The 25,820-nt window shown below is 38.9% G+C and overlaps 1 protein-coding gene across 3 annotated transcripts in view; it reads right to left on the bottom strand.

The window, feature by feature from the left end:
* Positions 1–16,525, bottom strand: part of scarb2a (scavenger receptor class B, member 2a) — a 31,527-nt gene extending 15,002 nt beyond the window's left edge. For 2 of the 3 annotated variants that reach the window (XM_064297472.1, XM_064297473.1), the window contains exons 1-5: positions 15,962–16,525; positions 4,699–4,856; positions 3,299–3,446; positions 2,612–2,806; positions 1,740–1,831 (exon numbers count right to left, since the gene is read on the bottom strand). In XM_064297472.1, coding sequence (XP_064153542.1) covers positions 1,740–1,831; positions 2,612–2,806; positions 3,299–3,446; positions 4,699–4,856; positions 15,962–16,084 — 716 coding nt within the window. In that variant the 5' untranslated portion in view covers positions 16,085–16,525. The remainder of the gene's footprint in view (positions 1–1,739; positions 1,832–2,611; positions 2,807–3,298; positions 3,447–4,698; positions 4,857–15,961) is intronic. The other variant, XM_064297471.1, reaches the window with a different exon arrangement.
* Between the last annotated feature and the right edge of the window lie 9,295 nt (positions 16,526–25,820).

Consider the following 25,820-nt stretch of genomic DNA (forward strand, 5'->3'; position numbering starts at 1 on the left):
GGCCAGGGTTTACTGGGAATATTATTTGGTATTGTTGGCATATGTTGACTTTAAATAACTTGCACTAGTAGTACAAATGTGCATTTTCCAGATGGTAAGTGGTGTGTTTTATCTGAGAGAAAAATGTATTCTTACTTTGGTTTTTAAAAAAGGCACCTTATTTGATCACTACTGTATTTAAAAGTCATCCCTGTATTTAAAACCCAGTTAAGGTTCAAACTGAGGTTTTCAGACAAATAGTCTTGTTACCTTTTAAGATGAACACATTAAGCCATGTTTAACGTTCAGACAAGGGCTGTTTTCCAGTGGACTTTATACTATTTGCACCAACGTGGCCAGATTCACAAACGCTGCAAAGTAAAGTCATGTTTAACAGTCACATTATTATGAACCAAATAACAGTAATGACATTTAAAAGCAGGATATTTAGAGAGGCCACACCCCACCATTAAAATGAGCCTAGAAGGAGTGGCCTCCAGATGGAGAGTAAAATAGTCGCCAAAGCAACTAAAAATTCAACTGCAAGCTACCCTGCCAATCAATCATATTGGAAGCCAAAGTTCCGTTGAACATCTTCTCTGACATTGTTCCTGCACCGCCAGCGCATTTAAAAGTATGTGGCAAGAGAGACAGCTTCATAAATGCAAATTAAGCTTTCAAACATTCTGTAACCACAAAATTACAAGTCAGGGCTTGACGGTAAGGAGTGGCCGCTGACCCGGGGCCACTCTGAGATTGGTTCGGGCCAGTTGATTGATTTGTTTCTTACCCAATCAGGCCAGTACCCTAAACAAGTCTCATCTGGGTCAAAGAAAAAAATATGTTTTTACCGTCCTGTAAACTACACTACAACTTGATCATTATATTTGTACCAATGCTTTCTTATGGGGGGCAAGCCTTTTAATTACTCCAGCAGTTACACTCAGCTTACATCCACCAGCACATGTTCGTCCTGAGCAACAGCGGATATTTGTTAACACCCAAAATGCACGCTTGACTGAACATCCAATGGAGCACTTGGGTGTAAATCTTTTAATACAACAAGCCAACAGCATCTAATTAAGCTCATTACAATTCAAGAACTGGAACTGTAGTTCAAATGATAACTAGCATGCACAGGTTCCTGAGTTCGGGAGTGCCTGCTATCGATAGAAAAAGGGAGAAAAGGAATGAAGAGGAGTGTTGCGGAGGTCAAGAGGAGTTGGGGGAGGACAAGGAGGAGTAGAGGACCACCAGTGTAGAGGACCACCCGTGCATTAGATATCACCAGATGGTAATGGAACATAGCACTGCTAAAGGCTGTCTAGAGAAATAAAGTATCCAAAGAACAATGAAATCCTTAAAAACTATTTTGTTGTCATATGGTAAGGCGTACATGAGTCATAGAGGGAAGAGAGCAGAGATTAAGAAGCTGAACACTAGGAACAGGGTTAGGGTTAGGGTTAGGTCACCAGGGAGGGATTAGTGACAGAGGGAGAAGCCTGTCTTGCCACACTTCATATAATGTAAGATGCAGCAGCAACAGAACAGACCTATTCAACTCGTCACTACAGAAAATCACATTACAGCTCATTTACAGAGCACTGGTCCAAACACAACTGGCAACAATACTGCCGCATAATATATTTCAAAAACTTTAAAGCACTTATCCTCTTATAAACCATTATCATCACAGTTTTGAGTTCTACTGTATTAGCACATTTTTGAATGCAAACTGCCAGCAGTGGAAGTCTTACTACCTCAAGCCGTTCCATGTGTCTATTCTGCCATAGTCCATGTAGTCCTGCTCGCCGGTCAGAAAAACAAATTCACCTTCATGAGATCCATTTTTCTGGAAAGAGATTAAAAACATGAATGATACAAGTAATAAACAGTGAATAATCATTTTGGACACTAAATAAAATCCCTTTATAGTTATTATTTGTAATAGCAGTCATTTGACAAGTAACAAATAAGCAGCCGGACTTCTAATTTCTCTATTTGGATACTCCAGTGGAATCCATCACAACAGTTCATAGTATATTTAAATTACCAGGAGTCAGCTGTATCAATGTATATAATAGATCATGGACGCATTATTGGGAGTGGTGGGGATTAATTTTATGCAACCTTGTTATAGTCAGTGAAAAATTGCTCACAATTGTCAAAATACTCTGGTCAAAGATTAATTCAGTTAAGGCCACATCAAATTTTTTCATCCAAAATACATACTACTTAAAATATTTCTCTAACAACAGGCTTTGTGGTCAAAGAAATTACTCATTTAGAAAGTGAAACTGAAAAGCTGCAAGGAGGAAGGAACTTCTCTGATAAAAGGGCTCCATAAAATGTTTTCTTCTTCTTCTTTTTCAGCTCAGCTTTTTTGTCATTCAAATTAAAAGACTGGTTTCTTGCCATGATCTCGATTTATAACCATTTTGTCCTCTTAAAGGAATCACCTACTCAATTGCAGCCACAACGTATCTTAATTAAAGAATACAGCAGTCAGAACAGTTCAACATCCCCCCACCCCCCCCACCCCCAAAAAAAATCTCTTCTGTATACTCTTCAAAGGACATGCACACCATATCATCAGGACAAGAGACACTTAAATCACTTGGCAAAGACCTACCTTGTACATGAGACCAAAGTACTCATCGACATCAGGCTTCATGCGATGGATGCGGGAGAGCAGGGGGTCTTTGAAGCCCCACAGAACCTCATGAACCGTGCGAGTCATGAACAAATCTACGCCAATGGAGTTCATCCATATAGACACAAGCGTGCTCAAAACGAAGTTGTAGGACTTCACCTGGTCCATCACCGCCTAGAAGAAAAGGAGACAGGTGAGGAGGGGTCAGCTGGATGCATTTCAATTCATCTGGCTGCTGCTCCAGTTTGTTTCCATGGACTGAACAGCAGCACTGCAAAAAGCCTTCTATTATAAAAAGAAGACTCTCCTAACACCCTAACAGTCTTGTACTATTTCTATTTTTCTTAGGTATAGAAATGTCCAAGTCCACCAAAAATATGCTCAAAATTGAAGAACCGCATGCCATCTTCCCTTAAGGAGCAACAAGAACAGGAGCAATATTCAGAGCCAATACAATGGGTGATAAAATGCCCCTGCTGTACAGCTGGAACAGGCCTATGGAGAAGCCCAGAGATGCCACTAGGCCTGTCCAAGAAGCTCTGCTCCCGAGCGAATGAGCGAATGAGTCTTTAAATCAGGGCCAGCTCCTTGGAAGTGGGCCTGCACTCCTGGCAGCTCTTTTGCTGCTCTGTGGCTGCTCTGCCTCCAAAGGCAGACCCTACTCACCACTACAGGGATGTTGATGGTCCTAACGAGGTCCACCTCAGGATCCCCCACCGACATCTCTGGCAGGAACACAAAACTTTTGGGATTTAAGGCTGAGAGCTTCGTCCCATTCTCCAAAAAGGTCACATTCTCCCTGGGCCTGTATTCTCTGGTGAAAGAAAGAGGAAGAAAGGGATTGCAGTTCACACAAGGGTACCATATTCAGAAATGTGGGAACCTGCAAAACAGTAACACAAAGGGACAATTCATATTACAGTACAGGTCAGCAAATCTTGTTCCTGTTCTCACAGTATAACAAGTGCCAAGAGGGTGCGACAGAAGTAATTTCATGAATGATGTGAACAGAAGATGGCTAACCTTTGGCCTTTATAATTGCTTTCTAAATTTGAGAGGTGAATTTGAGAGTACAAGCCATCATTGTTGTATTCACTTGAAACTGCATACAGAGCACTAGCTGGTTCAATAGCTCCACGTTATAACAATAAAATCTGGAATGTAATATGAAACAGTCTTTTCATGGAAACTTGCAGCAATGTGGGAAAACTAAAAGGTCTTATAACACATTGTGTGCAATTTCTTAAATCAAGTTACCAGATTTCTCCACCTTTTCTATGACTACACATTACATTTTCTTTTAGTCTCAAGGGTTTTTACATAAGGATACGTGGAAAAAATGCACATTAAAAGTTCAAACAAATAAAAATATAAAGGAATAAAACAATGACAAGGACATATCAGCATAAAGCTCATCGCAGGTCAAAGTACTACTTCAATGTGTTTTAGTAGGACATCTTTGAATTCAAATTAATATTTACATTCAATAAAAAGTTTTAGTAACCAACCCCAGCAAAAGAATGTGGAACAGGACTGAAGAGTGAAATAAGTCAATTAATTTAACTGCTTTTTTTTATTTTTATTTTAAATAATACATCAACACCTTGAGTTCACACACTGCTGCTCTGCCCTGCCTTTAGTAAGCAGGAGTTCAAACATAAGCCTAAAACTGAAATGTCAGCACATGTAAAACAATGCACATAAAGGATGACTCACAGTTGGTTTACAACTTTACCCAGCCCATATCGAAGCCCCATTGTATTACTTTACATTACAGGCATTTAGCAGACACTCTTATCCAGAGCAACTTACACGTTTTGCATAGCATTTACATTGCATCCATTCATACAGTTGGATATACACTGAAGTAATGCAGGTTAAGTACCTTGCTCAAGGGTATAACGGCACTGTCTTCCCTGGGAATTGACCTTTAGGTTACAGACCAGCTCCTTACCCATTATACTAAACTGCCACCCAGCACCATTACTTCCACCATTTTATATCCCCTGAAATGCAGACCTGAGTTAACCTCCACTGGGGCTGATCATCCGCTCTGATTACTCTACCTGTAAGTGTACGGGCCAATCTGAGTGACAGCTGCCTTGCCACCTTCTAGAAAGACCTCAGGATTGGTGACGTTGAAGAAGAAGTACTGCATGTAAACTGGAAGAGGGGGGTCCTTCCATGAATCGAACACCCGGCTCCCCTCCGTCAATGTCATCTCCTGGGGAAAAAAAAAAAAAGTCTTGTGGCTAAATGTGCGAGATTAATTGTTCAGTATTAAAGGCCTATTCTGTTGTGTTAAGATTTGCACAGCATGTATGTTTGAACAGATCCTTAGGCAAATTCATTTGAAGGTTGCAAACAATAGTACCTTGTACGCCTTGGGAAAATAAACCAAACCATCACACCTCACTTCTCAAGTGACAAATAGGACCCCGCCTAAAAGGAAGGACACTATGCATTTTTAGTTTCATAACTTTCCCCTCTGCACCAATAGTCTGTCAGTGATACCACAATATTTGAAAGATTTGGTCCAATATGTCTTGTTGTCGGGGGGCTCTGGAATTCTAATCATGGTGAAAAGCACACCTTCCAAGCAAAAGGCAAGAAAGGGAGAGTGCAGGGCAAGAAGCAGCATGCTACGGAAGCCTCTACGCAGCAGGAGCAGCGCCTCATGAGTTCACCCAGGACAGTGCAATGCTGAAACAAGACGACTCCTCTTGTACATAGACTTGTCATTGAATATGGTTTTTTAATATAAAAGCGGGAATAAAACAGAACAGGGGTTCTGTTGGACTGGATCCTTATGTACATAACCTAGAAATACATGAAATATACAGGGAAATGAGACTAGGGAAACACACCCAGAACGGAATGGAATCAACGGTCCATGCAAAGCAGGTTCATAAATGTTTTTGCATTCATCCAGATGCTTTCTTTTGATTTCATTAACACACCCAGTGTGTTTCTATGGGAAAGGCAAGAGAGAGGCAGAGAGAAAGAGCACAAGAGAGCGAGATTGAGAGCAAGAGTGAAAGAGAACATTGGATTTTGTCCATCTTGTGAAATCGGTCAGGTCCTGGCATGAGCAGGGGGGCAGGAAGAGACAAGTCTGCCCCTTCTTACAGCACTTCCACCCACTACTGACTGAGACACCGCAACCTGATAATAACACAGACCATGCTGAGGAGATGCAATCAGGAGTCAAAAAAGTTAAATCAGACATTCCCCTGCACAGTGCATTCAGGGTGCAAACAAGGCATCAACTACAGAGATTCTGCATGCGTAAGGTCAGTGAACCTGTCAGAGATACCGGGGGCCATTTCGAGGATAGGCGGTCTATTGCAGCCCGTCTGTGGGGACAATCAATATGAACTCAAAGTACAATTGCTGCCCTAAAGACCTGAACACGAGCCACATTCCACAGAGCAGAGTATTTCACAACTGAGAGTCATTTGTTAACCATTTGTGTCACTTCTCTCTAATTAGAAGAACTGCACAGTACCGTACTATAGTTCAAACTTAAGTTTCTGAAGTTTACACCTAAACCAAATACCAGCTTTGAGACTCATCACCACAATCCTGAGATTTTAGTATGATCTTAGTAGTCAAGAACCCATTGCAATTTGAATAAGGCCTCTACCCAACAAGTAAAAACAATCGTTCATAAAACTCCCCCTGAAGCGCGGTTTGAGAACGGTGTCCTTGAACGGTTCATTTGCAGCGCTGGGATAGGTTTCTGGATGACCTCACCCATTGCAGTGTTTCTCAGCCCTGGTGGGGGGGACCCACTGTGCCTGCTGGTTTTTACAAGAGCCCATCTCTCGATTAATTAAGGTTAATTAAGGTTGCTGAAGTGTTTAAATTCTACCATAATTGTGTGGTTAAACTTATTTTAACACAATGCAGGTTTGGCTTGCTGCCATTTGCTCTCAGTAAACTTATATCACACAGATGGTTTTAGGCTTCCACACTGATGCAAATGGAACCCAACTGCTATCAGTTTGTTATTGAATCATTTAAAAATGGAAACACTTTCAATTTGAATTATTTGTCATATAGTACATACAGCACAGTAAATGACAGCATAGGTTGGCCTGGTCTATTGAAATTCCTGTGATGTGAATATGGGAATATGAATACATTTATTTTTAGGGCATACACACCTATTTCCAGCACAATGTGACTAACACTAGAAAGGTCAGAGGCCATGCCATCAGGCATTTAGATATAAAATGAAGATTACTCCAATATTGTAAATGCAATACACCCTCCTTCCAAACTTTTCCTAAATTTTTGGGCTTAAAATAACTTTTTAAATTCTAAAACATTGAATCAGTAAACAAATACAGGCAGTTTGTGACATTTTCTTCACAAAAGCCCCCCTCCAGACAGGCAGCAGGTGAAAATGTGTCGTTCTCTCCTCTGGCACATTATTCAGCAACTGAATGACCTACACTTTGATACAAATTGCATGATCAAGCACCATTGAAACTAATTTTGCACATATAATCACTCAAAATTCATTCACTGAAATAGTGTGATGATATTGAAGAAGACATTCGGATGGGGTAAATAACTGTGGGCACTGAAATTATAGGTTTATAACTACATGAAGTTGACGCCTCAGACATAGGCTACATTCAGTTTTTCACTGAAACTGAGACTTCAAATGAACTCAGAAATCAGTGTCAACAAATGCAGTCAGAATAAGGCTAAAGGCAACTGCAAGCGCAGTCAATTTGTGGGTGCAATCCCTGCTCACACAAACAGCAAAGCTGTGCGTTCGCTGCATTTGATGAGTAAGGGAACGGAGACAGTGCGTGTGCAAAAGTGCACTCCAAATAGCCAAAGCAGAGGATGAGAGAAGCATAGGCTACTGAATTTATGTTGGGAGAAATTACTTGTATTAGAAATATTGCAATTTGTATTTCACTTAGTACCACCAAGCCTGACGCAATAGAAGTTTTAAATAAATAAAAAACCACAACCTTCCAAGTGTCCTTCAAAAGATGTAAAAGGTCTAATTAAGCCAATTAGCAGCTCATTACAGCACAGCGCTTGTTGCAATGGTTGAAACTAAAACCAGCACACAGATCAGGTCGACTGCAGTGTGCCTTAAAGTTGGAGACTAGCTAGGGACTTTGGGACGGAGTATTTTCCCGATGTAGAACAAGCTCAAGACAAACCTGCATTAGTCCCAACTGTAGCATGTTCTCAAACTCATTAGTATAGTCCCATGATAATCCCGACAGCAGTGTGCCTTAAACATACCTAGATGATATTAAAGTTGTGTACTTCATAAACCTGCAACTGACCAGATTTTCACACGAGGGCTGTTCATAGAAAAATAACTGAAGGGCCCATTTCATCCATGTCCACGTCACACACACTCAACTCACATTAAAAATATTCTGTTGCATTGAAAACAAATAATAAATATGCTGTATATGGTGTTATTGCCCATCTCCAAAATTGATGTCCTTGGTAAATTTAGAACTGTTCCTCTATTAAACTGGCATTTTAAATACTATACCACCTGATGCTGAAACAATAAATATTTAATTTCACCCCATTATTAAATGACTGGCTGTTTACTAAGGTAGGCCTACTCATCATTTTTTTTTTTTTTTTTTTAAAAGGAGTAAAACAATTATGAAATGAACCCTAACTAGGAACTACTGATTTTATAAGAAGAAAGAAAACATATTTATTCCTAAGAGGTTTTAACGCATTGTCTTGTTTATATTGGCTCAAAATCCTAATTCCTACAAGCGCAAATGTTTCAGGAGCATCAAAATTATCCCACATAAAATGTGAAACTTTTTCACTGTCTGCTTTCGCTGTGCCTACAACAGAACCGGTGCCTGATCCTTGAATCTGTCTGCAGGAGCATGCGTACAACGGGAAAACAATCATAGAACCCTGGGACTTGCGGGGCACTTTTTGGGGATTAGCTGAAACAGTACTCAAATTGCACGCTGTAATCAAGACCTTCCTAAACTTAATATGCAGAAAAGCCTGTTTGTACAGTACTCTGGAAACCCAAGTTAATACACAGCTGCAGAATAAAAAATGAAGGCACACTGCAATCAAACCAGAGGGTCTCCAGGACCAGGGCTGATAAACACTGACCTGGCAAGGTCAGCACATTAAAATAAAATAAAATAAAATTCTAACTCATATGAATTTAAAAACGCATTGAAAGTTATCACACCTGAATGGGCACTAGCCTTTGAATCAACACTGCCAATCCCTTATTTGGTTACTTATGTCTGCCTGAATCTGCAGCGTTAATTAGTTCAATTTAAATGAGTGAAATTAGGCCAGGTTAACCCAATAAGTCTCACCGTGTCAGTTCATTTCCATTCACTCCGTTTTTATGATGAAATTTTAAATCAATCAGGTCACAAAATATACCACTTGAAAGCATTAAAGCTCATGGTTCTATCTCTATAGACTATTTTACGATGCCCAAGTTTCAGCAAAAACAGTTCTGTATTTTATAATGTTGGAAGGAAGATGAGCCCACCTACATGATTCTCTGACCAGTACTGGCCAAGCAGTCTCTCAGAATAAACTATGGGACCTGCTGTGTGAAAAGACTTGACATGGAGGGCATAACTTCATCCCAATACACAGCCATCCAATGGTAAGCTATTAGTGATGACTGACTAGCATTTTAGCCAATGAAATTACTTTCTAACAGTGTATAGATTGTTAGGTACGTGAGGGAGGGGGAGGGTGATAAGCAGGGGGAAAGGGAGCTAATTTCAGCATACTTCTTCCACAAACATACAGTATACAATAGATAGTATTTACACCCTAAAGACCCAAACTATTATTTGGTTACCAAGTGTCATTTTGGAGTCTCCAGATTGCCTTTTTGAAAACCCACCTAGACATACGCCAAGACAAAGCTACGCAGAATACTAATCTTTGGTGGTATTGTCATCAAATGTGAACCTTTACAGCCTTCTGGCTGTGGTTTCATTGTGTTTTTAGGCTGACCAGACACAGCCAAATGGATCTGTACCCACTCAAAAAAATACAAACCTTAGGTGAGAAAAAAACTTTCATTTCCACTGTGTTGGAGCTTCTTTTACCTTCGTTGCAGTAATATTTAGAGTACTTCTGATTCTTGTGGAAATCAAACTCACAAGGGTTATCTTTCAGAAGAGACAATGATTATGCTTGTAGTCAAAGGAGTTAAATAACCATTTTATATTGAGTACGTCATTTGTTTTAGTGTATAAAAAAGGGGTGCTACAGAAGGGGCTCATTTTAATTAGTATGGCATCAGACTGATGAAATCAATATACACAATCACAATTACAGCACCTGGTCTACAACATCAGAAAGCAGTACGAGGGGCTTTCTGGCTAAGTGTGGAATTCCTCACTTATGTTCAAAAGACCAGGTCCTTTATAGTAGAGTTCCAGAGTGCTTTCTCTGCCATGTGCAAAATAGGACCCAGATGAGAAACCTTCCAAAATATCTTCTGGTGGAAGAAAACTCAGTGTAACAGGTTTATAACTGAGCAGGATTCTGCCAAGTATTCAAAGACTTGCAATGCTCTAATATGGCTTAAAGCATGCTGTAGCTGAAGCTAGTAATACTGGTAACATCAAGCTAGAACTTTAGGAGGATATGTAATCAGACAGAGAGACAGACATCAGGTCTAATGCTCATAGCTATGCCAAGGGTTGCATGAAGAAATAAACGGGACAAAAATGTATGGTTTCGATTGGATAATTACTCCATGCTGACCAATCAAATTGACCTTTCATTAGCTGCCTTTGGAAACTAAATACATGTGTTTTATTTGTATGAATGTACATTAATTTAACATTCTGTAAACTTCAGACTGTTTGTTCTTTAAAGCATAATTGTATGAACAAAAGTAAAACTGGCCGCTAACTCTCGAACAAAGTGCAAGAAATGCACAATCAAACTGCACATTCTGTTTCTAGAATGAGTAATACGCGAGTAATATTTCTCCCAATTTGAAAATAAGCAAGCAGTGCAAAAGTACTACAGTACATGATAATACTACATTGCAGCTCACAAAAATCTTAGTTCTGAGAGAAGATTTAATGTCCTTCAACTTACTAGACAATAAGGATTAAGACAGCAGGGGTGGCTCGGAAAGTCACGGAAAATGATGACAGTGAAATCAGAGGCAAATACAGTCCCACACTGTTTTAACTATGCACAGTCACATGCACATTTTATTGAGAAGGCTAGCACAAACAAATAGGCCATCACTGGCATGGGATTTTTCAATCAAAAAGACTCATGCCATCTGACCTATGTAAATGCAGACTTGCATTTCAGACCTTGTTAGCCTAAAAGACTGTTCAAGGATGTATTGTCCTGTGGGTAAAATAACTGAGCAATGCTTCCTGTTGACAACGTCAGGTTTTCCACCTCAACTACTAAGCCAAACTTTTACGCATCAATTTGTACCACATGGTTATTTCAAATGGATTGGTCACACATTTAACCTTTTTAACAGAATCCATATAGGTATGAAGTAAGAAAATGCTAATGTGTACAGAATTTGCGTATCAATTCTGAAATGCAGTGAAGTATTTAAGACATCAGCTTTAGGAACGCAAAAGGCCTCACTGAAACTGTATTTCAGTCCTCAAAAGTTAACAGAAATGATGATTTCAGCTGAACTCTCATGTATTCTGCACAAAACAGCTATGCCAGATTTACATACTGTATTAAATGCTCACAAACATCTAACAGTTCAAATTACAGTTCTATCTGCAAAGGTTTTCATCAGGTAATATTATACCTGGGAATGAATTTTCAGATATAGCCTACATGTTAAGTACTTGAGGGATTCAATTTTGTGTGGTTAAGTCTTTTCTTCATCAGTGTACTCTGTACCTCTGGAAGGTTTGTTAGGGCCACATTAGCTGATCTTACACCACAAAAATCAAACAACAAACTAAAGAAACTGATCATTTGAAAAGCCCTTAAGCGTCAACTGAAACTCAAAAAAATATAGCACAACTAAACAGAAGATCTCCTTTAATCCTCAAGTTTATCCACATCTCATATGGCAAAACAAGTTCTTGCCATACCATAATTTGTACCTTCAGAAAACTGCTGAAATTAGCTTATGCACAGAAAGCCTTTCAGATGGAGATGAAGACTAGCATTTTTGTGTTTAGCAACCTTGAAAAACGAAGGTCTCTGGAAAGACTCCAGGGACATTATGTTTACCACATATCACTCACAGCTTTTCAAAGCCTTGATCTTTGCCAGCACTGAGAATTTTTTTTTTTTTAAATGTGTGTCGGAGAGCACAAGGTCAGAGGGGTAAAATTCAGAATGCAGGGTCACAACTGGCAGACAGAGGCTCCTGAGCTGTAGCAGGTATGCCTGCGTTACTAACGTCTGATTATTCAGCCAGTACCCTAAATTAGCAGTGCTCCATTCTTTTATTTTATGGAAAAGACAACTCCTTCTCACAGCAATGAGGTTTAACACTTAATTTGGTACTTTATTATTAAGCAGAGTGTGTGAGCGTAGAGAGCTACTAAGCATCAATATAGCTTTGCTAGTGCGTTTGGCTGGAACAAATGATAAAAATAAATAAATAAGAAGTTCTCACACACACAACAATTTCAAAAAGGCTACAAGGGTTGACCTCTAAGAAACCATGGATTTTGCAGCATGCTCCAACATGACCACCTGGTTTGTCAGTCTGGAAGCTCTACTGAATCTCTACCAATCACATGCCTTTCCTTATCTTGTTACATTCATGAATCTTGACTAAATCATTTCAGTTTGATGTTATATCATTTTGCACAAGCCTACTCTTTTCTGCAAGACATTTAATTAAATCCAAAGTGAGGATTCAAACCCCAGGTAGAGCTTCTCAATGATTATGACATTCCACTATTCCTTTTTATTTCCACGACTGTCACTTCTGTTCCCGGAATTAATGTGACATTTTCCATTGGGTGTTGGTACAAATTATATAAAATGAAGAAATAGACACTGCAGTAAGAAATAACCATTTATGATAGTACAAGGGACTGCATGAAATACAAAGGATAATTCCAGTTAGGCGCTTTCATGTAAATGGTATCTGTACATTATTTGAATGTCTATCATTAACCGAAAACCCGGGAGCAAAAATGTTTTGGGTAGCTATAAGTTGCCATTTTTATGTATGGTCAACCTATTTCCATTGCACAATGCTTCAAATAGAACTGCCTCAACTGAACAGAATATATTCTACTCGTATGTTCATGTCACAACATGACACCAAACATTTCCACCCAATTGTAAGCAAGCTTTGTTTGACCTTCAAGAGTTTAAATAGGGGCATGTATAACAGGTCTACTTGGAGGGAGGATCGGTTTCTAGGTTGAGAGTTTTATCTATGACAGACAGGAGGCTGCACTAATAAACAAAACTCCTGCCTGTAGGCAATCAAAAACAGGTTTCTTAACGTGAACTAAAGAATGAAATGACTCCATAACCACAGGCTACAGCACACGTGTACACACGTGAAGAGCCAGAGAAGTTGGATTGAGACACATTGTTTTGACATGACATTAAAAGAAAAATATGGTTCCAACAATCTGTCCCTAGGGCTAAGTTAATCAGAAATAATGTGAAGCAGTTTCAAGTCTAAATTGAAAAAAGTATGATTACATTATTTGGCTGTCAGAAGGATGTATTTTTATTTTTATTTCCCAAGCATGTTGAGACTAGTGTTGCTGCATGACTTTGAAATTGTAATCTGTAAATGTCATGAACTTACATAACTTGTTTGAATACCCTGGTCAGAAGCAAACAAACCTATTGAATTTAACAAAAAATAAAATTAATTAAAATTAAAAATTGGACAAAACTTGTTTTGTTAAAAGGATTATTATTTTCTTTTATTTGGTTCCTCCTTTCATTTCCTCATGAAGAGTTAGGTTACTGCCCTTGGATTCATGTAAAAGGCTTCTTTTAGGTTTCCCCTCAGTGAGCAAAAAAGCAAGTTCATGCTAGAAGACATAATTGCTCAAAAACCAGGATGGCGGTCATATGACAGAAGAGGTTCCCGTTTTACAAATACAGATGCAGCGATAATGAGTGCACTTCTCTTCACCTCAGAAAAGACATCCTCGGATTTTTCATCAATTTTATCAATGAGTGTTCGGTTATCTTAAGTCCTTTCTGTTCTGTCAGTTACATTTGCCAGGAAATGCTCTCCAGAGTGAACATACAACCATATTGTTCTCAGTTGAGGAAAGTTAAGGAAGGAGTCCTTTGAAATATGCTACAATCGCCCTGAGATGTGCTGCTTTAAAACAACTTGTTTCTAAATGCCTGACAATTTCACCATTGTCCTGTAGCTCCACACACGTACAAACACCCCTTCAACCAATGAAATGTCAGACTGAGCATATATAGGGATGAAACAAAGACAATTTATTCATATGATGCCAATTAGGCTACCATTTCACTAACCAAGAGCAGAATTGCAGTGGCCATTCATTGCATAAGACAAAGAAAAGAGTTGATGAAGAAAGGTCATTTGAAAAATAACTTCTAAACTCTTACACTACCCAGCTGCTTTAAACAACAATAAGAGAGACAGCAACCATATAGCCTACCAAACTTTCTACTTGCATTTCTGTAAACTGTTTGCTGGGTGTACAGTAGTATGTGTAATGACAACCTGCACTGTCCACGCTACGATTGACAGAAATGAGATGTGCCATCTATAGTTAAGATAATGCAAGAAAACTATTCGCATCTAACCAGAGGGGAACACCTTAAATACCAAAATGTCAAGGGGGATTTCCTTGGAAAACGACAAATTTGTTACTTTCTTAAATTCTGTTCAATTCTTAAGTACTTCCATCATCCTAACCCCCTCACCCCTCTCCCAACAAAAAATGGAAAAAGAAACCAAACTAATAATTTAGCAATTAAAAAAACAAGACGCATTAAAAAATACATGCCAACAAGAAAGATGTCTGAACCAACTGGATATGACATTTAAAAATAATTTTCCAGACAGCTGACCAGCCGCAACAACAAACCATAAATGTATTCTCTCTGGACAGAACAACTCAAAATAAATCTGGGAAAGTTTGGAGTATAGCCTGCATGTTTTAATATTTGCCATTGGGCAATTACATGTAATTACTTAGTCTTGATTTGGGTAGACAATCTTATATGCCAGTCCTCCCCAGGTTTTGGTTAGCCATCTAGCACCTAAGGGAAGAACAATGTTTTTCAATGGGATACTGAAGTAAAAGGGAAAAGCACAACTCAAATGTACTGGAATGTCCCATACGTGTATGTGACTGAAACATGCTAAGATCTATTATTAGACCTCTGCATTATAAGGAAAAGGGATCCCCTTTGCTTCTCAGCTTCTGAACCCCTCCCCCATCCATACATTGACATGCACCCATTCCCAGCATTGCTGCTGGTATAGAGGTGTTGGCTACTATGCTCTGAAGTGTCTTCACAAAAGAAGACTCCCCATAGAATTAAAAATCCCTTCAAAGTATGTGTAGGACATATTTCAGTTATAATCGTCATCCATTACCACGTCTACAATTAGTAAAAAAAAAATTAAAAAAAAACGATACAGAGATGGAGTTTAAACCAACTTCTTAAAGGTCCAAAAGCCTGTTAACTTAAACGCCCCATTCACGCATTTTACATTCAGATCAGACATATTTCATATCCATGCACATTCTGTGAAAGGTGAAGATTTCTCCGAGCGAAGACTTACTCGAACAGCGTACGCCTGTCTGATAACAGAACACATAGCTAGCAAACTGCGCGACCCATGTATTTATCAAGACTTATTATTTTAAGTAATCCTTGCAACAAACAACTCTGTACATGCGTGGTTAGAAACTATTTACATTCAGTATACCGGCAATTACGATTTTGCCTTTGTGTCAAGTCGATCCCCAGCCTAATACTGCCATCCAGGTCTAAAAAGTAGCCCAAGCCATTCGAAGCATAAATTATACGCCCGGTTTTCACGTGGCTTGTTAGCTAGCTAGGCGTTCTGTAGTCTAAATGTTTGTTTTAGTTAAGATTAAGAGGGATAAAGTCATTGTTACTTGACTAGCCAATGACCTTGGAAATATTAACAAAATGTGCTTGAACGTAGTGTGCGGATTTCGTTCAGAACGCATGCTAGATGTCGAAAATAAGATGGCTAGCCAAATTGATCTCACCGGCAAATGGGTGCTTCAGTTTCTCTAACGTTACACATTGTAATCGAATTCCAACCACTATCATCTTCCAAAAAACGACACTTAATTTCCAACTCACCTTTTTTAACCGGTTATGAATCAGCGTTTGGAAGACTTGAGCCACAACCAAGGCGATTCCAACTATCAGCAAATGAGCGCAGACAATCCCAGTTGCGTAAATTGCACAGGACCTTCTCGTCATGGTGCAGGTAGCCTATATATGAGTTACAATTTTAAAACAAATGTAATTTTGAATAAACGTTAACTAATTTCCAAACAGTCCAGTTGAGCTCTTCAGAAATAGGCTACTTTATACAACACTTTTCATTGGTAGCTAGCTAGATCTTCATGCCGATTATCAGTAGCCTATTGCTCCGAAGTTAAACGTTAACCTCTCTCGATAAGGTCTACAGTTCTTTTGTTGGTTCACAGCACGGTGACTTTATTATTCTCGTTGGAGAAGATGCCACACTTCTTCAGAAGTCCACATCGGCCTTTAAATAAGCTAGCGTCACTGTTTCAGGCGGTAGCAGCTACACAAACTGTGGCTGTTAGTAGAAGACACAGAAGAAGCCCCTGGTTTCCGCTACCATCAGATTCAAATGCGCCCAGCCATCTGAAAGACGTGGTTTTGATGTCTGAGGCAGTGGGTGTGTTAAAACGTATGCAACTGCTTATTTGTGGGTGAGGTCACAGTTTTACCATGGGCATCAGCACCAATTTGCATTGGAGAAGAGATACAACGATAGACTAGCTAGGGAAGTTCTGTAGGCTATTCTTTGCAATTATTCCAAATGTTTCAAACAGATGTTATTTAATTTATTGCCTACAAAGGTTAACAAGGTTGCTTGTTTCTAATTATTTGAATAACCTAGTGGGTCCGTTTATTTGCTAACTGAAAACCGAATCGATGTTTCCATATTCCATATTTAAATGTGTAGCTTTTGGTGAGATTTGACTACCTCACAATGTGGAAAGCTAATTTTAGGCTACATCTTGCGAGCAAACTATCTTTAAGTTAGAACACCCTTGTCAGCTAACTTAGAGCTAACGCCCTAGTAACGTTAACGATAACTTAACCACTCAGCTATCTACCTTGCTAGTCCTTATATTGCTTAGTCGCCTACTTGCTGTACTTGAATCATTAAACAAAAGTAACTTAGTAATACCAGTTTCTTGCTCTATAAATAAAATTTATTTGTGGAACTGATTAAGAAATAACCCAATATATATTGGTAGGTAGACTATAACGTACAAAGACATGTTTGTGTCAAAACCATCGTTAACTATCATTAAGTGTCACAAACCGTTACAATTTTATTTAGGATCCGTTATTTTGTTCCTTGGGCCATTGAAATACCAATATTTCTATACACGAATCATGTGCTTGCTCAAAACCGGCTGAGGCATTCGCACGCCTTTTGTTCGGGCAACAAGAAATCTTATTGGCTCCGGTTCCCGGACCACCGTCTTAAGACCACCTCTATTTTAATGTGATTGGTTGAACGTGATGCCGAAATTGATCGACTGATTTCGGGGCGGGTTTATTAAAATGCGTAATGAAAGCGTGGTACACCGCTGTGAATAACGTTAGTCAGAGGGCGAGATGCTAAATTTTAGCACAAAGCAATGCTGGCATTTCTCGTAGATTAGGTGTGGTCCGACTGAGAAAAAACAAACCGATTAACCGTGTCTGCCAGGCATTCGAACAAATGAGGAGAATTCAATACAAAGATACATTTACTTTTTCGTCTCTCGGTCAGTGATCACCTCCCTTTTGTGTAGATATGTTAAGAGATACTTTGCAGAAAGAGAAAAAAAACTATTTGCTAACTTATAGAATTACACTCTTCTACATAAATATGTTTAAGGAGCATGCATTTCTGCTGCAGAATAAAGTCTCCTGGTTTTATATATAGCTATATAGTCCCCAGTAATATTGTGAGCACCCACCATCAGTAGGCTACAATAGCTCTCACTGCAGAGCTTGAGTCTTTGTTACATGCTAGTAGATATAGCGGCTTGTGTGAGCAAGCAGGAATGAGCGGGGATTCCCGAATATGCCAGCCATTTAAAGGCTGTGACTCGGTTGTGCAGGCGTGGTATGAAGGTGTGTTTTATACACGAATGACGGAAAAGCCCTGGGTTATTGATTTACGCTCAGGCACTGTACAGGAAGACTTATTCTGCACCAGGAGTAAGTAGTGGTTTGGATATGCCCCCACCTCCCTGAAGATAATTACCCTCTGGAATCTGTGCAATGCGACTTAACACTTGGTATGATATATGATAGTACTATCCCTAGTAGTGTCAGTGTGTGGGAGCCAATTGCTCTGCGAAATAAATGTAATGAAATGCTCTCATTGTATATGAAACTCCTGTATTATTGTCATTCTTAGAGTCGTCTTTCATTGACATTCTTGTTCTGAAGCCTGTAAAGTGCATTTTTGAGTTTCAAAACTGAGCATAAGTCTCATACATTTTTTAAAGATTTTTTTTTTTAATAAAATAAAAAAACAAAATTATACTGCAGTTCAGTTTGCTAGTACAACTCCATTCTGAAACAATACCAGGTTATGACCTCTTTCATCATATAATTAAACCCAAAAGATTTTTATTATACTCTGAGACATGACACTACTGCTGTCTCAGGGTCAATTTTGTACATTCGGCTAGAACTATATCTATGAGTATATCTTCTACAGCCTGCATATTTGCAGTATTTAATCTCTGTCGGGCACTCTGGGAACTTGGCAAGTACACATCTGCTGATCTGTCATTTAAAGAGGGACTGCAATCCATGCAAATCTGAATGTCTGTTATTTATTTATTTATTTATTTTACATCAGATGCGCAAAAGTACCAGTTCAATCCTTTTTCCAAGGAAACAAAGGCTGATCAGTTTTTTCCTCGCCAGACCTTTGTGCTATATGTTAGGGAATGTATTATTTTAAGGAATCAATCCTAGTTTTATTTAAGCATCAGAGATTTCTTTGTTTGCAAAGTTTGTCCACATATTGTTGGTTTTCCACGTAAAAGTTGTAATCTTTTGTTATTAAGAGTTGATATGTGTTTTTTTTTTTTGGCAAAGGGATTGAACTTGCAGTCTGAATCCCACTTGCACAGCCTTTGAGCATGTTTCTTTGTGTAAACTGTTAGTGATTCAGTAGATGGATATGATGTAAAATAAAATGTTAGTAAGCATGATCACTATTTATAAGTATTGCTCAAAAAAGCTATTGTGAAATAATTGTTGTGGAGTTTGCTATCTCAAAACCATGAGATATAGATCCAAACCAAAATGGTCATCTCAAAACCATGAAATGCTTGAGGTAAGATTTGATATATGTTAACACCATAACATATGTAACTTTGTATTTTTATTGACCCAAATAGAACATCTGTAATGCTAATTTATTTACCTTTTGATCCTGAGATTACTATGAGGGTAATTTAACAATTCTGATTTGTATATCTTGAAAGCATAATGATTTGGTAAATACTGAGTCTTGTATTATTAGGGGTCCAAGCAGCGAAGCTGGTGGAACCCTATTGTATCTGTTAGGATTATTATTAGGGGTCCAAGCAGCGAAGCTGGTGGAGCCCTATTGTATCTGTTAGGATTATTAGGGGTCCAAGCAGCGAAGCTTTAATGTATTTTATTAAATGGCATTGGGGGGACTATGTATAAATACGGCTGCAATTCCTACATGGTTCACCTGATGTGGACGTGAATGTCCTTAAAGCTGACAGGCTGCACTTTGACCTTATATTTATTGTTTTGTTTAAAGTTCACTGCTGGAATACAGAGCCACAGCAACTAAAATTGTCTTCCTGTTCAAATACTAATGGACTGCACTGTTTAATGGGGCTTTTTGATTCCCCATTAAACAAAATCATGAACATAATATAAATCTTCAGTGATGTTGAGCAAAGTCCTGTTCTGTGGACACAAAGGGTGTTGCCAGAACACATTTTGAAATACCAGTCTTGTTTACAGACAACACAAGTGGAAAAACTCAAGAAAATGTAGATAGTTGTTAGGAAGTGCTGAGAAGCAGATTGGAACAAAGATAAAACAGAAGCCAATGAGAAGTTTCACATTGTGTTATTTATTTCAGCATATAAAACAAGTGCATTTTAGGGGTGGATGCACGAGGAGTTGCTGGGTAGGCTCAGGGGTGACACACAGACTGGTGTATGTCAGGCGATCGAGTCATTTTCACTGGCCCTGAAAGCGCAACTCTGTATCTTCCTCTTCTGTCGACAAAAAGGAACAGGAAATGATGTTATTTGCATAAATAATGCTGGGTACATACCAAAGCATGCAAAATTTCCACTTGAGCTTTAGCAGAATGTGAAGCCTAATATTAAATGATATTATATTAACACAAGGGTATATCCATAAAGCAGTGTACATTGAAAGACAGATTTAAGTTAAACCTTCTCATTTTGTACACAGTGAAACCAGATATTTAAATAGTTGGATTATAGTTTCCCCCCCCCTTATAGTGTTAATGGAGTGTAATTATCAGGGGTTAGTGTTAACTTACGTGTTGATGGCTACTTCGTCAACACCAATATAAGTCTGGGCCTCCAACCTTGATATAAAAATACAGATGTTTTGGGTTTTCCATCAAGAGCTTGCTGGCTGAAACAACATGAGATCAATTTGGAATACATGTCAAATGTACATCCTTTTTCAATAAGTCTGACAAAAAATTGATATAATGTCAAGTCTCATGGTCTGCTTTCTTGGAGGGTGAATCAGAGTTACTGGAAATGGCCTAAATCTCTACTTACACTCTCTGCACAACCAGTCAGAGTGATAGTTCTGCCTACGGATAAAGTGCATTCTACAGTGATCCCCTGGGGTTGATTATGCATGTATGGTGGAACAGATGAGGTGGGGGTGGCCTTGGGGTGAGACTAAACATCTGCAAACAAGAGATGTAAAAACAGCTGAAGCCAATACATTTTAGTTTTGTAAAGTAATAAATAGCTCAACAAAAATGTTTTTAATGTACAAAAAAGCTAAGTTACTCATGTAGACAAAGCACTGTCTATAAGTCATTGATTAAAACTAGCTAAATCTAGGCCTATCATTAAAAGTATTGATATCAAACTGAACTCAGTTTACAGGCTATCTTAGCTCGACCAAATCAGGTGAGCATACTTGGTGGTATTGTCAGACTTTTGATTCCCAACACACAGCTGGCCAAAAAACAACTAAGCAGTAAACTGTCCAATTACCTTTGGTCTTATGAAAAGTGTTTTACAAAGGAAGTGCATTATTATTATTATTATTATTATCATTATTATACGGCTTTTTTCCTCCTAGGATTGACCAATGATATTCTGAAGATAAGTACAAATAAGGTAAAAACCTTATTCAAGGGTACAACAGTGGTGCCTCACCCAAGATTCATACCCACCTGAAAACAGGAACAGTTTATGTCCCTAAACACTGCCATGGAAAAATGCCATTTCTTTGGACAACTTCATGCTGATTCTCTAATTGAGCTCTACTGACTCTTCCTCGTGATTTGCTCATGCATTTAAACAGCTGTTATTGTTGGAATGTTGGGGGCAGGGATGCAATAGCCTATTACACTGGGCTCCTGTTGTCAGCTGAGTATCACAGAGCACCACGGCGGAAGATTTGGGTGAAGGATTCCAGAGAGCTCCAGAGTATATTCCAGAGCATATTGTATCCTGTTGATAAAGAGCACAGCAGGGTCACTTAATCAAAGCAGCACCATCTAGTGGTGAAGTGTTACATAGAACTCCAAAGCGAGCTCTAATATTCTCCGAAGGCACCCATTTTAGACATATCTCTGCCTAGTTAGAAATGGGGGAAACATTGTTCACAGCAAGGAGGGCATGATGTCTCCCATCTTGCTCTTCCACCTGATAATCTGTGAAGACTGAGTTTAAAGTGTAAATAATCTGTCAAATCGGGAGTGTGCATCTAGGATGCCCTTTACAGGCAAGGAAATATATTGTTCAGTGAAGATATTAGGTTAATGTATGTTTTCGGAAGGGTTGCCAGAACTTTGAAAGTGTAACAACTATGTATTGACTTCAGTCCAAAGATCATAGGCTCCAAAGCCCCACTGTTATCCAGAATGAGAAGGAACATATTCACTTTTCAGGAACAGCCAAGTGTATCCCTAAGTGGCTGGCCTCTCCTGCCAGACATATCACTCTGTTTCACATAACCAGCACACATTCTCCAGCAAACACCATACACATTTTGTCAACACACTGCTCAAAACCCCTGCTCAGGACTACCAACCATTGCTCTGAATCACCATCCCAAAAACTGTATAAAGTGAAATAATATCTAAAATTGTTGATGACAAAAATATGAGAGGTGTGCCTCTGTCGGCTTGTGCAGATTTGCGCATTTCCTTTCAGAACTGGGTGTGGTTTGTCAGCAGTAGGAATGTTATGCACGCATCACTGTGGGAGTACTGACTTGAGAGGAATTACAGGCTTTTGTAATGATGTGATTTAAAAAACCCAGAACACATCAAATTTTATGGGGCATAAACTTCCATTTTAATCTTTCCTGAGCAGGGTAATAAGGTGAGGTGTGGACCACGCTTAAACCTGGTTGCAGTGGGTCTTAAAAAAATTATTTAATGATTTCACATTTTGTATTAATTTTGATTGAGTTGATTGAGTAACAAAGGGGGACAATTACTTTTTTACATGGGTGATACAGATGTTTGATAATTCAATAAATTAAATTATCATTTTAAAAATATGTTTTGTGTTTACTCAGGTTCCCTTTGTCCAAGATTACATTTTATCAAAAGATATGAAACCATTCAGTCTGACAAATATGCAATAATAGAGTAAATCAGGAAAGAGGTAAATATCTTTTCATGGCACTGCATAATATAATTCAATAATTTAGTGCTCTTCAGAATACTTCGGCCCCTCCACTCAATGGCCAGTTTATTAGGTTTACCTACTCCTTAACACAAACAGCCTGCTTTTTTAACAGCGAATAATGCAGCTGTAATTCAATTTATAAAACATGCAGACTTGTCGAAGAGGTTGGTGTTTGATCACACATTAGAATGGGTCATCTAAGCATAACCTTAGCGACTTTGACCACGGTATGATTGATGGTGCAATGTAGCCTACTGTACACTGCACAGGTTACACCTCAAATACAGCCTAGTAACTTTGCAAGTTTCACCACTGAAAGAAATAGTTTGACTTTGATGTTATTGGCACAAAAGTAACAAAACATCAAACTGTGGGAAACATCACAGCATTATATTGTAACAGGACATTAATGGTAACCTGCAGCTGATTCAGATCATTCATATGACAGGCAAGCGTTTTACACTGGCGGGTCGCAGTATTGTGTTGATCCTTTAAAAAAAAACAGCGGGCAGTTGCCACTAGTAACAGAGTAGGTGCATGGGTGCAGGGGTCCATCAAGGAAAGAAAGAGTATGCTTTTTTGCCTTCAGTTTGAAAGAATGTTGTTGGAAGTTAGAGCATACTCCAATTGCATACAGGGTTATCACGTGTCCATGTTTATTTCTTTAAATTTGTTTTGGTAAGACATGTAGCATAGCCAACATTGTGAGATCTGAGTGTTTCATGGAGCACCTGGTGTCATGGACAACGGGCTTTCAAACATCTTGACCCAGAATCTGCATGCAGCCTCGCTTTAGATATAGGCTACAAATCACATTGCAGGCTAAGTTTGAGATTTACAGTTACTATCCAAAACTGCAAATCACAGAAAGCACTACAAATGGGGAAAAATGCAGAAATGGCAAAAAAAATGAAGGAAGTCAGGGAACTGCCAAAAATGTCAAAAAACACAGAATCCGTAACACCTGCGACTTCCGTTACAAATGCCCAGCCACACTAATGACTACTGTATTCAGTAAATGATTGTGGCAGACTAGTGCCATCTACAGTATATGGAGTGAAACTGTTCAACCAGTTAATGCAGAAATCCGTGGAAAACTGTGTGTGGACAACCTTCTCCGCAATTCCACAATTCAGAAGGCCTTTTGGCTTCAACTGTAGATACAAAATCCACAATCTCTATATCCACATCCATAGTGTATTCAACCATATCAAGGATATCTTCAAAAAAGCTTAGCCTGTGTATTCACTTCGCATGACCCAAAGTATCCACAGATATTAGTGTGGTGTTTGCTCTGGGAGAAGACAAATACTCCTGGAGCTTTTCATTTTCACTCAACTAATATTGACCCTCCCAGCCATGCTGAGAGCCGGGAGAGTGAGTCAGGACTACGCAGAACATGGGGAGAACCTGTACGTGTGAGTGGGTGTTTGTGTGCATAGGGATGTATTAAGTTAGGGTTATTTAGCCCCACACCCTTATGGAACCACTAGGGTAACATCAGGATCCTTCACTGTTGTGCTTCCATTTCTGTGCCCACTAACTGTATATAACTCTAGTGATATCAAAATATATTTTCATTTTAAATTCTTTGTAGAAGATAATGCTGAACCTTGAGACTGAATTTGATGAGTTAAACTCTGTGTCAGAATTATGTAAGCAATGCTAGACATTATCTGTGTTAATGACTTAATATCAACATACCAGTGCCCCTGACATTGTGATAAAAGGAACAAATGAACATTAGGTTAGCCATGGATGAGCAAGCAAGGACACACATTCACACAGTGTATGCACTGCTGATAGGAGGACACACACATTCACACAGTGTATGCACTGTTGATAGGAGGACACACACATTCACACAGTGTATGCACTGCTGATAGGAGGACAGGTCTGTGTGACTGCTTCTCTGGGCAACTTGCATAGCTCTGAGTCAGTCAGGAGCTGAGGTAATTGTCAGTCCATGAAGTCAAATTTTGCTGGTACCAACTTTACCTCAAATTAATAAAAGACTGAATTTCTATAGTCCACATAGAGGTTAACATGTCAAAAAAGCATGTATCAACCCCTCCATTTACACACAAAGGTTTCAACAGTTATTTGACTTTAGATGACTTGTTTTAACGGTGTGGGCCAACCTTTGCCATGATTTGTTTGCTGCACGGATGACAGATCAAATGGTAATACTGGATCTGTTCGGTGTGGCTTCCCATGGCTATACAGGTGCCAAATTAATGGCGGGAAAAGTTCTTTTGCTGTAAACATCCTGGTTTTGTCTCTGAGTTCCGACAATTTACCCAGCATGGGAAAACAGTTGATTGATTAATTTATTAGGACTTGAAGTCTTCAAGTGTTTTTCACATTAGAAGAGACTCCCAAAACCAAAAAGTTCTGTTTATAGCATCTGATCAGTCTCCTGGTGAAAAGGGTAGAGTTTGGTAATCCAACACTGCGGCCTTAATGTACCTGTTCTGACTCCTGCATTCTGTCACACAGTCACACACGCATGAACTGGAAAATGTAAAATGGTCGATGGTTAAGGAACTGGGGCTGTAACCTAACTTCAATTCTAATCTAGTATGGTGTCATTGTACCCTTGAGCAAGGTACTTCACCTGAATTGCTTCAGTATATACAGTATCCAGCTGTATAAACACATGTAAAAATGCAAAAGCTGTATAAACTGATGCAAAAAATGCATGAGCGAGCAGGGACTGGGTGGCTGTGGAGTTGTGAAGTGTACATTCATCTTCAAGTGCCTGTATGAAATTAAACTTAGTGGAAGTGGTTATTGTTTCATTAATCTGAAATAGTGGTATTAAACTCAAATTGATAGCAAAGAAACAAGTACTGGCATATAAATGGAAAATATGTTTTGTTTGAGGGGGAAATAGATATGAAAATTGAAACTATTCAATCTGATCTTTATTTTGATATTAGAAGTCTTGGTTCATAAGGAGGCTCATATTGGAACCTCTTGTAACACGCTTGCTCTTCAGCCTTGATGAAATTAGAATTAAATCTGATTGGAAT

This window comes from Anguilla rostrata, chromosome 10 (assembly GCF_018555375.3).
Source record: "Anguilla rostrata isolate EN2019 chromosome 10, ASM1855537v3, whole genome shotgun sequence".
Lineage (NCBI taxonomy): Eukaryota > Metazoa > Chordata > Actinopteri > Anguilliformes > Anguillidae > Anguilla > Anguilla rostrata.